This window comes from Ovis aries, chromosome 10 (genome assembly GCF_016772045.2).
Source record: "Ovis aries strain OAR_USU_Benz2616 breed Rambouillet chromosome 10, ARS-UI_Ramb_v3.0, whole genome shotgun sequence".
Classification (NCBI taxonomy): Eukaryota; Metazoa; Chordata; class Mammalia; order Artiodactyla; family Bovidae; genus Ovis; species Ovis aries.
Genome location: NC_056063.1, coordinates 21332389 through 21347283, shown reverse-complemented (window position 1 = coordinate 21347283; position 14895 = coordinate 21332389). Strand labels below are relative to the sequence as shown.

At 44.5% G+C, this 14895-nt stretch overlaps 1 protein-coding gene across 2 annotated transcripts in view; it reads right to left on the bottom strand.

Moving 5' to 3' along the window:
• Positions 1-12415, bottom strand: part of WDFY2 (WD repeat and FYVE domain containing 2) — a 183924-nt gene extending 171509 nt beyond the window's left edge. The window contains exon 1 of one of the 2 annotated variants that reach the window (XM_027973574.2): positions 12052-12415. In XM_027973574.2, coding sequence (XP_027829375.1) covers positions 12052-12188 — 137 coding nt within the window. In that variant the 5' untranslated portion in view covers positions 12189-12415. The remainder of the gene's footprint in view (positions 1-12051) is intronic. The other variant, XM_060394375.1, reaches the window with a different exon arrangement.
• Positions 12416-14895: the final 2480 nt, after the last annotated feature.

Genomic DNA, 14895 nt, shown 5'->3' with positions numbered 1-14895 from the left:
ACAGGTCAGGGGTGAGGTAGGCTGGTGGGTAAATGTCCCTGAGTTGAACTGTAATGTATTTCCATCTCCTAGAAAACCAAAACTACACACAGACAAAGAGGGTACAAAACTTCCAACAGTTTCTCAATTTTATGTGGCTGCCCGGATGGGATAGGAGCCTGGGGAAGAATGGATACTTGTATAGCTATAGCTGAATCCCTTCACTGTTCACCTGAAACTATCACAAATCGGCTATACCACAATACAAAAAAAAAGTTTAAAGAAAAAAAAAACTGTTGTTTTCAATCTATTCTGAGTCATGAAATCATTTGCATGAGTCACAACTAGGATTTTATGACGGCTACGACAAAACAAAATATCAGTGTGCGTGTCACAATGAAAGGACACCATTTAACCAAACTTTTGTCCCGGTTATACATGTGTGTTATATTGTCCCTGTATGTGAATCTCCAGTAGCAAATGCCAAATGTACTTCTTGCTATGATTTACGGTCCAAAAAGTTTCAAAAGCATTACTCTAGGCAATTCAGGACCTGACTTAGGGCCCAGAAAACCACTCAGAGCTAAACTGTTTAGTACTGATATTTCATACTGAAGGATTAAACTGTTTACTACTGATATTTCAAACTGCAGGATTCATCTGGAAATAAGAATGTAGAGAATCCAGTTCAACTAGTATTAGGCATCGATACAAAACAGACGCCTCTTTAATATTTCATCCAGGAATAAAGGACGGCTGCTAGCCAAAGACTCCGGAAAGCATCATTTTACACCACCTCCCAAAGCCCGTGGCAAGTCTGCCCCCTCTGAACACTTTCTCCAGCTCCAGGTTTTAGGACCATAGAGGTGCGGAGACTTTACATTTGTCTCACCCGGATGTGGGGTCATCACAGTGCCATAATCACAGCCAGGCTGCATTCTCCTTTGCTAGAAGGGAACTAATGTTTACAGTGTTGAAATGCCAGGTGCCCAAGGTCAATGCAGGGTTCAGCAGGGATCAGACTCCCAGTCTCAGTTCTTTTCCAAGATTCCTTAAATTAAAGACACATGAGAGCACAAACAGCACTCCCTGTCAAGAGACAAGTAGAGGACTTTGTTCTCCTTTTTGGTCTTATTTGTTGCTTATACCTCTGAAACAGTTTTTCAGTTCAGTTCAGTCCCTCAGTCATGTCTGACTCTTTGCGAGCCCATGGACTGCAGCACGCCAGGCTTCCCTGTCCATTACCAACTCCCAGAGCTTACTCAAACTCATGTCCACCGAGTCAGTGATGCCATCCAAGCATCTTATCCTCTGTCGACTCCTTCTCCTCCCACCTTGAATCTTTCCCAGCATCAGGGTCTTTTCCAAGGAGTCAGTTCTTTGCATCAGGTGGCCTAAGGATTGGAGTTTCAGCTTCAGCATCAGTCCTTCCAGTGAATATTCAGGACTGATTTCCTTTAGGATGGACTGGTTTGATCTCCTTGCCATCCAAGAGGCTCTCAAGAGTCTTCCCCACACCACAGTTCAAAAGCATCAATTTTTTGGTGCTCAGCTTTCTTTATAGTCCAATTCTCACATCCATACATGACTACCAGAAAAACCATAGCTTTGACTAGATGGACCTTTGTCAGCAAAGTAATGTCTCTGCTCCTTAATATGCTGCCTAGGTTGGTCATAGCTTTTCTTCCAAGGAGCAAGCATCTTTTAATTTCATGACTGCAGTCACCATCTGCAGTGATTTTGGAGCCCAAGAAAATTAAGCCTGTCACTGTTTCCATTGTTTCCCCATCTATTTGCCATGAAGTGATGGGACCGGATGCCATGACCTTCGTTTTTTGAATGTTGAGGTTTAAGCCAGCTTTTTCACTCTCCTCTTTCACTTTCATTAAGAGGGTCTTCAGTTCCTCTTCACTTTCTGCCATTAGGGTGGTGTCATCTGCATATCTGAGGTTATTGATATTTCTCCCGGCAATCTTGATTCTAATGCTTCACCCAGCCTGGCATTTCACATGATGCACTCTGCATATAAGTTAAATAAGCAGGGTGACAATATATAGCCTTGACGTATTCCTTTCCCTATCTGGAACCAGTCTATTGTTCCATGTCCAGTTCTAACTGTTGCTTCTTGACCTGCATACAGATTTCTCAGGAGGCAGGTACGGTGGTCTGATATTCCCGTCTCTTTTTAAGAATTTTCCATAGTTTGTTGTGACCCACACAGTCAAAGGCTTTAGTAGATGTATTTCTGGAATTCTCTTGCTTTTTCTATGATCCAGTGGATGGTGGCAATTTGATCTCTGGTCAAAGTAATACTCAAAATGCTACAAGCTAGACTTCAACAGTATGTGAACCAGGAACTTCCAGATATTCAAACTGGATTTAGAAAACGCAGAGGAACCAGAGATCAATTCCGATACTGTAGTTGAGAAAAAAAAAAGTTTGGCTTGATGGACATTTTCTTTTCAGGTAAGTAATTCTGCATATAACTCACTTTAGAGTGGTGGCTCAAATGTAAAGAATCCACCTGGAATGCAAGAGACCTGGTTTGGATCCCTGGATCGGGAAGATCCCCTGGAGAAGGGAATGGCTACTCACTCCAGTATTCTTGTCTGGAGAATTACATGGACAGAAGAATCTGGCTGGCTGGAGGGTCCATGGGGTCACAAAGAGTTGGACAAGACTGAGCAACTAACACTTTCACTTTTCAGTTTAGGGTTCCAGGTGTCAATAGATCAATATTTAAAATAGTCTTAAATCACAATTTACTTACTGACTTCTAAATGGTACTGTTTTAATTTCTCCAAAGCTGTTACTTTTTAATGACACCAAAATGGCTTTCAACAACAGACAGAAACTCTCTCCCTCTCAAAGCCAAATTCACAGTGAAAACTAAGCCAGGGGAAGACGCTGTGCAAGGGAAAACCAGTTTTTCCATTTTTAAAGTTTTGATCTCGTTTGCTTGGAAAAAGGTCAGCTCTCCAAAGTCTCACCTGACTGCTACTGCCCTGTGATTTTTTAAAGCCTGTTTTTCTTTTTTCAAAGTAAGTTTAGCAACACTTGAAATACAAGATAGCTGGCTGGGATCTCCCAATCCCAGATGCTTCATTTTAGGAGCATCAGAACTATCTCTCCAAACATCTCCCCTTATCTTGTGATATCCAGATGAATGTACCCTGATTAAGATCTTTAGGCCCTGGATAGAATCTGCATTAACCATGTAAATTAAGTAGGAAATTCAGAACCGTCAGGAGTTCAGGGATCACTGGAAGCTGAGCCTCCTTAGTGAACCTCCTTGAGCAGCTTTCCCACAGTGATCTTTTCTTTAAAAGTCAAATCTATGGGAGTTGAGAGGGAGGCTCAAAAGGGAAGGGAAATACATGAACTTAAGGGTGATCCCTGTTGTTCTATGGCAGAAACCAACAACACTGTGAAGTAATTATCCTCCAATTAAAATTTTTAAAATATTTTAAAAAGTCAATCTGTATTTTGACCTTTAGAGACCCAGAGGCAGCCTGTTTTCAGACAGATCTGCTGGCATGAAGACTGCCACATGCTCTGAATTCAGGGTAAAGGTCTCATTTTCAAAATCATATGGGGCAGATTCCCATTTGGGGACCCTGAAACCAGCAATTACTAGCAGCAAGTGATGAGTCTCTGGTGCATAGCTGAAAGTTTACTAATTTTCTGGCATTAAACAGAGGCCCGACATACTCAAAAAGAAGTTGCTGTTTAGTCACTCAGTCGTGTCCAACTCTTTGCGAACCCATGGACTGCAGCACACCAGGCCACCCTGTCCATCACCAACTCCGGGAGCTTGCTCAAACTCATGTCCATTGAGTCGGTGATGCCATCAAACCATCTCATCCTCTGTCATCCCCTTCTCCTTCCGCCCTCAATCTTTCCCAGCATCAGGGTCTTTTCAGATGAGTCAGTTCTTTGCATCAGGTGGCCAAACTATTGGAGTTTCAGCTTCAACATCAATCCTTCCAATGACTATTCAGGACTGATATCCTTTAGGATGGACTGGTTGGATCTCCTTGCAGTCCAAGGGACTCTCAAGAATCTTCTCCAACACCACAGTTCAAAAGCATCAATTCTTTGGCACTCAGCTTTCTTTATAGCCCAACTCTCACATCCACACATGACCACTGGAAAAACCACAGCTTTGATGAGACAGACCTTTTTAGTCAAACTAAAAAACAGTTCAGATGGCTTCCAATCTTGTCAACTTTAGAGACCTCTCACCATCATTCCAGAAAGTCCTCAACTTTCAGAACTATGTTTTCACATTGGGAAAAATGTTGATTTGCATTCGAAAAATTTTAATTCAAGTGTTATAAAATGCATGGTACATAAAATACCATGAGCTCAACTAACTGAGCCAATGTATTAAATGAAACTAACGGTTTCAACTAGAGGACCAAGACAGTACAATTTCACATTGAAAAGAATCAATGTATGAGCCAATAGTGTGAGGATTTACAAATGATACTTTAACATTATCTTTTCAAGAGACAGTCACAAATGAACCCACTTAAAATCAGAAACGGAATCACAGATGCAGACAACAATCTTACCTACTAAGGCGGGGAGGGGAGGAGGGATAAATTGGGAGGCTGGGACTGATACATACATATTACTATATATAAAACATATAACTAATAAGAACCTACTGCTACTGGCAGGAGGAGAAGGGGACGACAGAGGATGAGACGGTTGGATGGCATCACCAACTCGATGGACATGAGTTTGAGTAAACTCCAGGAGTTGGTGATGGACAGGGAGGCCTGGCGTGCTGCAGTCCATGGGGTCACAAAGAGTCGCACATGACTGAGCCTCTGAACTGAACTGAAACTTTTTTTTTAATTTTTGAGTGTGTCAAGCCTCTGTTTAATGGCACAAGGAACTCTACTCAATAATGACCCATTAGGAAGAGAATCTAAAAAGGAGAGGACATATGTATACGTATACGAATCGCTTTGCTGTACAGCAGAAACTAACACAACACTGTAAATCAACTATACTCCAATATAAAAGAGAAACAGTCAAGCACTCATGGCCTCTTAGAGTAGTTCAGAGTTGGGGAAAAAAGGCCTTAAAGACTTTTTCAAATCCTAAAGCTCTCTAATTCACCCCTTTCCCACTCCTATTCCTTGGTGTAACATTAGTCCGTCCCAAAGTAAGCTGCTAACCTTCTCTCTGGTGGCTCAGGTGGTAAAGAAGCTGCCTGCAATGCAGGAGACCTGGGTCCAGTCCCTGGGACGAGAAGAGCCCCTAGAAAAGGGAACAGCTACCCACTCCAGTATTCTTACCCAGAGAATTCCGTGGATAGAGGAGCCTGGTGAGATACAGTCCACGGGTTCGCAGAGTTGGACACGACTGAGTGACTAACAATTTCACTTTCTTTCCAGCTTCTCTCAGGTTCAACTTACATATCTTTACTTCAGGAAACACACCACCTCCTCAGGCCCATTCCATTCCAAACAACTGATAGATCAGCCATTGCATCAGTTCATTCAATGAACATATACAAACTGGCCATCTTCTCTGGGACAGTGAAGGACGCAAGCCTGGCGCGCTGCAGTCCATGGGGTCGCAGAGAGTCGGATACAACTGAGCGACTGAACGACATGATGGCGCTGGAGGACAGGTCCACTGAGATAAAATACGACTCCCTGTTACCCACCATATGGTCCTAACCCCTTAGGACTGACAGAGAACACAGATAATGATGTTGCTAAACTGGTCCTTAATCAAGCGGCATACAAGGTGGCAGTTCTCCACTGTCCCTCCCAATTACCCTCATCCCCTGCAGGCCTGTCCCCACAGCCTTCTCCATCACACCCTACCACCATACCCTCAGGCCTTTTATCCAGAGAAGAGTTTCAAATTCTGTCACTCAGAGGTTTTAGGAATGTTTGTGGTTGTTGTTCAGTCTCTAAGCCTTGTCTGGCTCTGCAACCCCATGGACCGCAGCACGCCAGGCTTCCCTGTCCTTCACCATCTCCCAGAGTTTGTTTCAAACTCATGCCCATCGAGTTGGTGATGCCATTCAACCATCTCATACTCTGCTGTCCCCTTCTCCTCCGGCCTTCAATCTTTCACAGCATCACGGTCTTTTCCAAGGAGTCAGTTCTTCCCATCAGGTGTCCAAAGTATTGGAGCTTCAGCTTCAGCAGCAGTCCTTCCAATGAATATTCAGGACTGATTTCCTTTAGGATTGTCTGGTTTGATCTCCATGCTGTCCAAGGGACTCTTAAGAGTCTTCTCCAGCACCACAGTTTCAAACCATCAATTCTTTGGCGCTCAGCCTTCTCTATGGTCCAACTCTCACATTCAAACTTGAAAAACCACAGCTTTAACTAGACAGACCTTTGCTGGCAAAGTGCTCTCTCTGCTTTTTTAACATGCTGTCTAGGTTTGTCACAGCTTTCCTTCCAAGGTCTGGATGCCATCATATTAGTTTTTTGAATGCCGAGTTTTAAACAAGCATTTTCATTCTCCTCTTTCACCTTCATCAAGAAGCTCTTTAGTTGCTCTTTACCTTCTGCCATTAGAGTGGTGTCATCTGCATATCTGAGGTTGTTGGCGTTTCTCCCGGCAATCTTGATTCCAGATTCTGATTCATTCAGCCCAGCATTTTGCATGTTGTGCTCCCCATGTAAGTTAAACAAGCAGGGTGTCAATATATACAGCCTGGATGAACTCCTTTCCCAATTTTGAACCAGTCCATTGCTTCATGTCTGGTTCTGTTGCTTCTTGATCTGCATACAGGCTTCTCAGGAAACAGGTAAGGTGGTCTGGTATTTCCATCTCTTTAAGAATTTCCCACAGTTTGTTGTGATCCACACAGTCAAAGGCTTTAGCATAGTCAATGAAACACAAGTAGATGTTTTTCTGGAATTCCCTTGCCGCCTTCTCTATGATCCAGTGGATAGATCATAGCAATTTGGTTTCTAAGCCATTAGCAATTTGGTTTCTGGTTCCTCTGCCTTTTCTAAATCCAGCTTAGACATCAGAAGTTCTCAGTTCACATACTGCTGAAGCCTAGCTTAAAGGATTTTGAGCACTACCTTGATAGCCTGTGAAATGAGCACAATTGTGCGGCAGTTGGAACACTGTTTGACATTGCCCTTCTTTGGGATTGGAATGAAAAATTACCTTTTCCAGTCCTGTGGCCACTGCTGAGAGTTCCAAGTTTGCTGACATATTGAGTGCAGTACTTTCACAACACCATCTTTTAGGATTTGAAATAGCTCAGCTGGAATTCCATCACCTCCAAAGGCCCACTTGACTTCACACTCCAAGATGTCTGGCTCTAGGTGAGTGACCACACTATTGTAGTTATCCAGGTCATTAAGACCTTTTTCAATAGTTCTTCTGTGTATTCTTGCCACCGCTTCTTAATATCTTCTGCTTCTGTTAGGTCCTTATTGTTTCTGTCCTTTATTGTGCCCATCCTTGCATGAAATGTTCCCTTGATATATCCAATTTTCTTGAGGACATCTCTAGTCTTCCCCCTTCTATTGTTTTCCTCTATTTCTTTGCACTGTACACTAAAGAAGACTTTCTAATCTCTTCTTGCTCTTCTCTGGAACTCTGCATTCAGTTGGGTATATCTTTCCCTTTTCTCCCTTGCCTTTTGCTTCTCTTCTTTTCTCATTTCTAGAATGTTTGCTATCATAATTATTCCTCTGGAGACACTAATTTTCCAGATTCCTCAAAGTGTGACACTCAGAGCTGAGTTCTGAATTCAAGCTGCCTGATGGAGCCTGGCAGGTTCAAGTCCATCAGGTCACAAAGAGTCAGACACAACCAAGCAACTGAGTCCTGACTACATTCTTAACCAGTCCATTCTAGTGCTTCTCAATGCATGGGGAGATTTTTCTTCCCCCTTGAGCTAGAATGCCCCTTACAACACCCTTGCTTTCTCACATGAACTCCTATTCATGCTGCAATACCCATCTGGAGGAGAGTTCCTTGGTCTCTTTTCTAACCATTACAAGCCGAGGAGATTCTTCAACAACCCCACTGGGTGGTATCCCCTCTTCAACACATCTCCTTATATAAGATAAAAATCTGACCCACTTTTACCCACTGCATGGGTATACACTCCTAGTGAAGGAGCAATTTCCTATAACTGTTTAATAGTAACTACCTAGAGTTACTGCTCATTGTGAATGCTAAGATTGTTGACTTGTGTGAAGATATGCATATAAAGAACTTACAAAGATAAAGGTCTGGACTGGGCTGGGCACCACCTGGAGCAGTCTCTTCTAGCTTTTAATACCTGAAGAGGCGCCACTGGACACACCCTGGTAAGCTGCAAGCTAGAGAGTGGTCTTGACCAAAACACAGCCAAAATGTCTGGGAGGAAACTCCTAAGCAAAGCATGTTAAAATGACATTCACTCAGAAAAGACAGTCCAGACAGAAGCTGGGAAATGAGGAGCCCAATGGACCCAAGTTGGGCATATCCTTTGGAGATGGAATCTAGCTACAACCAAAGCAAAGACAGGCTCAGATAAGGCCAGTGAGTTCTGAGAACAAACTCTATTTTATGAGAGCAGAAATCTATACTTGTAAGTCAGATTGCTTTTATCTCTTCTTCCTTTTTTTTTTTTTTTTTTTTTGGCTGCAGCTTGTGAGAGTTCCCTAACAGGGACTGATCACAGGCCACGGCAGTGAAAGTGCCGGGTCTCAACCACCAGACCACCAGGGAAATCCCATTTTTACATTTCTTCAGTTCCCTTGTGTTTTCTCCCTTGGTATGAAGTAAAGTTGCAAGCTGTTTTAACTGTGCTCAGATGAACTGAGAATAAGGGTTTTCAACCACTCTTGGTCCTGAAGATTAGAATATTATCAACCCATGATGGACAGCAGACTTAGGGTGAAAATGGTATTACAGCCCAAACAAAAGAATCCTCCAAAGGAAGTAAAATTTAAGGAACAAGAAGGGCTGTAGAACCCAGCTATTCTTCCTCAGGTAAAAATTCTCTTTTCAGAACTAAATCTTGGAGTTTGTGGTTTTATTTTCTTCTAAAATTCCACACACACACCCACGCCCCACTAAATTATGAGCACCTTGAAAGGACCTTGTCGTTTTCACCAGTGAAGTGTACACATGTGCATGGAACACAGTAAAGGCATTTAAATGTTTGTTGACGCAATGAACGAACAATGCATGGTCTTTCAAAATTTTAAGGCACCTTTTCTTCATGTTTTTAAAAACTCTAGGCTGGTCTGTGTGGCATGTGGGATCTTCCCCAGTCAGAGATTAAACCTGTACCCTCTACAGTGGAAGCTCAGAGTCATATCCACTGGATCACCAGGGAAGTGCCTTAAGGCATCTTTCAAGGCCATCCAGTCCAATCCTTTTCCGAACATTTGTCCCCACAGAACTTCCATTGGTTTCAAACAAATATCGATGAAATGTCTCCAATAATTAAGATGTGCTTTCAGGAACAACAAAAAGATCAGGTATCGATATATGTTCATTGAGGGCCTACTATGTGCTAGCCACCATACTAGACCTTAAGATATTACAATGAGTAAGACAAATGGCACCTTAGGGAATTCACGGAGAAGATAAATGGACAAGAAGCACCAATAACATTGTTTAAAAAGATAGAAAATGTTGCTTTCGAAGATATCATACAGGCTATTAGGAATCAGAGGTCAAAAAGGAAAACTAAGGTTTCAAAAGGACTTATGAGACACTGTCATTCAGAACTAGGACATTATTTTGTGGTTTAACCTTACAGTTCAGGAATGAAAACTACCAGAGTCTAGCTGAAGTGGTAAATGGAAATGGCTTGGTAGGTTTTGATGAAAATCCAATATTCTATCTTCATATCTTTACTATTATGTCAAATGACAGTGACACCAGCTTTTGAAAAGAAAGAATACAGATCAGTTCTCTTTTAATGGAAGCCATAATTGAAACTGAGCTCTAACAAAGTTCTTGTCACATGTGACTATATGACCTACAGAAACACGGACTTGTTGACCTGAGTAAAAAGAAAATACATCAAGAAAAATCCTAGACTTACTTATTTTAACACTAACTACATTATAAAATATTTTCTATTACTTACATTGTAAACCGAGAAAGTAAAAATTAATATACAGCTAAACACTATAGCCATTTTGTCCCATAATCAAATGAAATGTATCTTCACTTTCTTTCATATATGCTACTTCAGTGTCTCCAAATACTCTAAAACGTACCCCAACTAAAGTCGTTTCCTTTAGTATAAACAGTGACATGGAAATCAGAAACTAGGAGCCAAGCTTGATTTCACCACCAGGTACATGAATTTGGGCAGGTAGATTCTCTGGCTTAAATTTTCTCAACCGTAAAATGAAGGTGTTATAGCAAGTAATCTCTAAGATCCCTTTGAACACTTAAAAAAAAAGAAAACTAACTTCTACTTCCAAAGTAGAAAGTTCCAAAACTAATACTAAAGCCACTTAGGTTTTAATTACCTTTCTCCCTCTCCTACTTGATTCAACAAACTTACTTATGAATTTCCTACAGCAGTCAGAATGAGCAGTTTCATCTCTAGTAGTTAAAGAAAGGGAAAGTGACGTCTATCAATATATTCTCTTTTAAAAAAGCACAATTCTGTGACAAAGAATTTCTAGGTCCAGAAGCATCCTCTTCAGTAGAGTTTTGCCTCTGTGGAAAAATTAAACACTCTTAAGCTTTCTCTGTGAATTTCAAGTGGTTTCTACATCCATATATTCCATTACAGCCCATGAATTTCTTCTGTTCTTAGCAGACTGCTTGCCGTTGGTGTATGTTTACAGTATTTCCCCTTGGATCTGTATAGGAGGTGAATCAGGAATCATTTGGCCATCTTATGGCGTACGATGTAGACTAAAATATGACATTAATATGTAATCATCCTAATTATACTGAAGAATCTATGATATGAATAGATCTGTCAGGCACATTTTCTGAGACCACTCTGCATGCAAAGCACTGAAATGACTATAAAGACTGTATGAACACATTGTTGCTTCACTTTTCTTTGCCTGAAATTTTACGAGTCACCAAGAAAAAATATGTTTTACCTCAGTACAATGTTAACTTACATTAAGAAAACCTATCTACCATTTAAAGGCTAAAGCTCCTTGTCATATACCTCTACAATATGACATTTTGTAGAATACCAGTTGATACTATAAAAGCAACAATTTCAGATCAAAACTATTACTACTATATTCAAGCTTCATTCCTCTGGAAATGAGCTTCATCTGCATAATCTTTGCATATTAAAGGACATTAAGTTCAAACAAACAAAAAAACAGCACTGTCTAAAAAACATGGGAGAATACTACAGGCAGAACAACTGGCTCTACTTCTGCAAATTAAGCAAAATTAGGCAAAAAAAAAAGTAAGGAAGCCAGCAAAGGGAAGGAACTCCAGAGCTATTTGCAGCAGCGGTCCCTCCAAAAGTTCTAGGAGCTTCCCCTTGAGCTTAAAGAGGGCAAAGGAGAGAAGTCAGCTATCCTTCTGGGCAGAAGCCCAGATACTCTTCACAACTTGCAATATTTATTGAATTCAGTGGAAGATGTCTGGGAGATCTGGATTCGGTGAGAATGTCTGGGCGAAGGGAGTGGCATTTGCTTTCCTCAGCCTGGAGCCTTCAGAACTGTACCAGAGTTCTCAAAACCCCTTAGCTACCTTACAGAAGAGGTCTGAGCATCCTCCCCACGCACACACCTGCAGGGCCGGGCAGCGCCTCCCTCTCCCTCCACTGTCCTCGGGGCTGGACCAAGGTCCAGTGGCCGGCGCACCGCTAGTCCAAGAGCACCCTGACCCCGGCGGACGCCACCCGGGCAAGTCCCAACAGAATGCCGCCGTCCCGGCTCCGTGTCCCGGAGCCACGCAGCGGCGGTGACTGCGCGGCTGGACACCCGCACCAGCAGGATGCGCATCAGAATAAAAACTTGGACGAGCGCTCTCGCCCTCGCGCCGACGTGGAGGCATGGCCCCAGAAGCGGGCTTCGGGGACCGCCGGCCTGTCCCGCCCCTGCTCGCGGCCGAGGGGGCAGCGGTTCTCACCTGTCCTCCGAGACACTGATGACACCCTCCTCCTTGGGCACGATCACGGCCATGTTCACCACGTCCTGAGAGCCCTCGACCCGCTGCAGCAGGATCGGCTTGCGGGTCAGCGGCTTGGGCTGGATCTCTGCCGCCATCGGAGGAGGGGGCGCGCCGGGGGCGCCGCGGCCAACTGCGCCGAGGGATTGGGCTGAGACGACCGCTCGAGAGCGGGCACCAGCTGAGACAGAGACTCTGTTTGGCCGGAGCGGGCCGCCGGGGACCCGCGATCATAGCCTGGCCGCCTCCCCCGGGGACGACTCCGCGCTCCCGGCTTCGGGCAACGAAACCGCCACGACCGGCGCTGCAACCCGGCGCCACCACCGGAGGGAGGGGGCGGAGAGTCGGGGGGCGGGGCCGACGGGGCGGGGCCTGCCGCAGGGGGTGGCCGCTGGTGGGCGCGAGGGCGGCTGCACTTCCGGGAGGGTGGTGGAGGAGGAGGAGGAGGAGGAGGAGGAGGGGAAACTGACAAAGGGGGCGGGGCGCTGGCGGCCCAATGCGCGTGCGCCGCCCGTCCACTAGGGCAGTTTCCGCCCCACTCCGCCATTCCCGTAGCCTCGCCGCACCGCCTCTAGAGCGCATGCTCCTCCGTCACCCGCGGTCCCCTGGTCACCTTCCACACCCAGTGTTTAGTGCCCTCCCTTTTTCATCTCTCGTGAACGCGCACGTACACACTCCTGGGAACGCGCTTGGGGTGTCCCGCCCACCGCAAAAATCCCTGAAAAGGGGGCGTTAGTGGGGCGGGGAAAAGCTAGCCTGGGCGAGGCCGGAAAGAAAAGAATCCCACAGGAAGGAAAGAAGCTGAACGCGTTGGCGCGAGATTGGGCATGCGCACGAGTAATCTGTCCCTCGCGGGGCGGGGGCCTGACCACCGAGCAGGCTTAGCTGCTCCCAACACGCATCTGCCCCGGGCTGCTGAGTGGTACCCCGTGGTCTCCTGGGAGTAGTAGTTCTTCAGAGCTGCCTTTCCCTCGTCCTGAGATGACCTATCGCCTACTTATCGTTCCTGTCCTGGGGAGCTTGGTGGCCTCGGAATCACTGCCTGCAACGTCCTCTAAAACAGAGAACCAAAGGGCAGCCCTCGGTGGAGCGGACAGTCGCCGTACTCCTGCCACTGCCCGTAATAGTGGAGCGCCAGAAGTCGGGGAGAAAAGATCTCATGCAAGCATCTTCGAAGGAGCTTTGAGATGACCTGTGTTGTCAACCTCCTCTTTTTCTTGGATGGCCGCGTTACTAGCCCTTAGTTAAACTGTAGCTTCAAGTTAGGGCTGTGGCACCCCCCAGACTTGAACTCAGGCACCCATGTTCCTTGGTCCTTCTTCCCATTCCCCAGTGGTCCTTTCTTTCTAGCTTGCACTGGAAACAATGGAGAGAGTTATTGTAATGACTGAATGAATGTCAGTTGCTTGGCACAGGGCCTGGCTTGTGGGGTCGTTGGTTATGTAATAACCCCATTAGCCCTCCCACAGTTATCTTGGTCTATGTGGTGTGACTGGGCTGGCAAGGGCTCTGGAGGGGAGAAAAATAATATGCCAGAGCTGGACAAAGAACGGGATGGGCCTTGTAGAAATGCCTGTCTTATAGGGCAAGTTTTGGCACAGCTTTGGTGATAGGTCTCTGTTTCTTTACCACCTCCCGTCTTCATAGAAATTCTCTAAGGCACTTGAAAGGGAGGTTGAGATATTTTCCAGCTTTGTAACCTAGAACAAGGCATTCCACTTCTCTGAGCCTCTAGTTGACCATCTACTAAATGTAGGATAATAAAACCTACCTTGGGTGGTTGTTTTTAGACTTACAAATGACAGATTATTTTAATAATTATTTTTATTTATTTGGCTGCACAGGGTTTCAGTTGTGACACGAGGTTCGTTTTTAGTTGCGACATGTGGACTCTAGTTCCCTGAACAGTGATCAGACCCGGACCCCCTGCACAGGAGTGCAGAGTCTTCCTCACTGGACTACAAGAGCAGTTCCACAAGTGACAGATTTTTAAGTGCGTTCATACACGATAGGTTCTTTAAGTTTCCAGGAATTAGGACATGGACATATTTAAGGGACATTATTCAGCCTGCCGCAATGGTTTTAAATACCATCCATATGCTCTTGGTTCCAGTAATAATCTCTACCCTGACCACATTTCTGAACTCGCATGTCTAATGCTACTCTGCATTGTCACTTAACTGTTTAATAGGTGTTCCAAACATTCCCAACAGTAGCTTTAAATCTGCTACATCTTTCACGCAGTTGTTCGAAACTAAGATCTAGGAGTCATCCTTAATCCTTTTCTTTTTCTCGAAGTTCTGTCCACACCATTCACAAGCGCTATCAGCTCTACCTCCAAAATGTATCTTGAATTTTCCCATTTATATCATCTCCACCCTAGGTCACCATAATCTCTGGCCTCTACTGCCACATGAAGTCTAACTGCTTTCTCTGTTTCTCCTTTTGAACCCATACCATCCATTTTGATCTCAGTGGCCAGAAGGATTTTGTTTTAAAATATAAGCCAGATCAGTTCCTCTTCTTCAAACACATCAACGCCTTACCATTGCACTTAGGATGAAATGACTCTCCGAGCTCACCTCTTCTGCTCAGTAGTTTGCAAGCCCTGGTTTGGAAATTCCCAGAAACACCAACCTCCTTCCTCCTGGTGGCCTTTGCACCAACGGGGTTCACCTTTCAGCTGCTTTCTTCTCACCACTGAGGCTTGAGTTCCAGTGTTGGCTCCTTAAACAGTCTTACACTCCCAAATGAACCTTACCTCTTCATAGCACTTCCGAGCATATTACCTGGGTTTATTTTCTT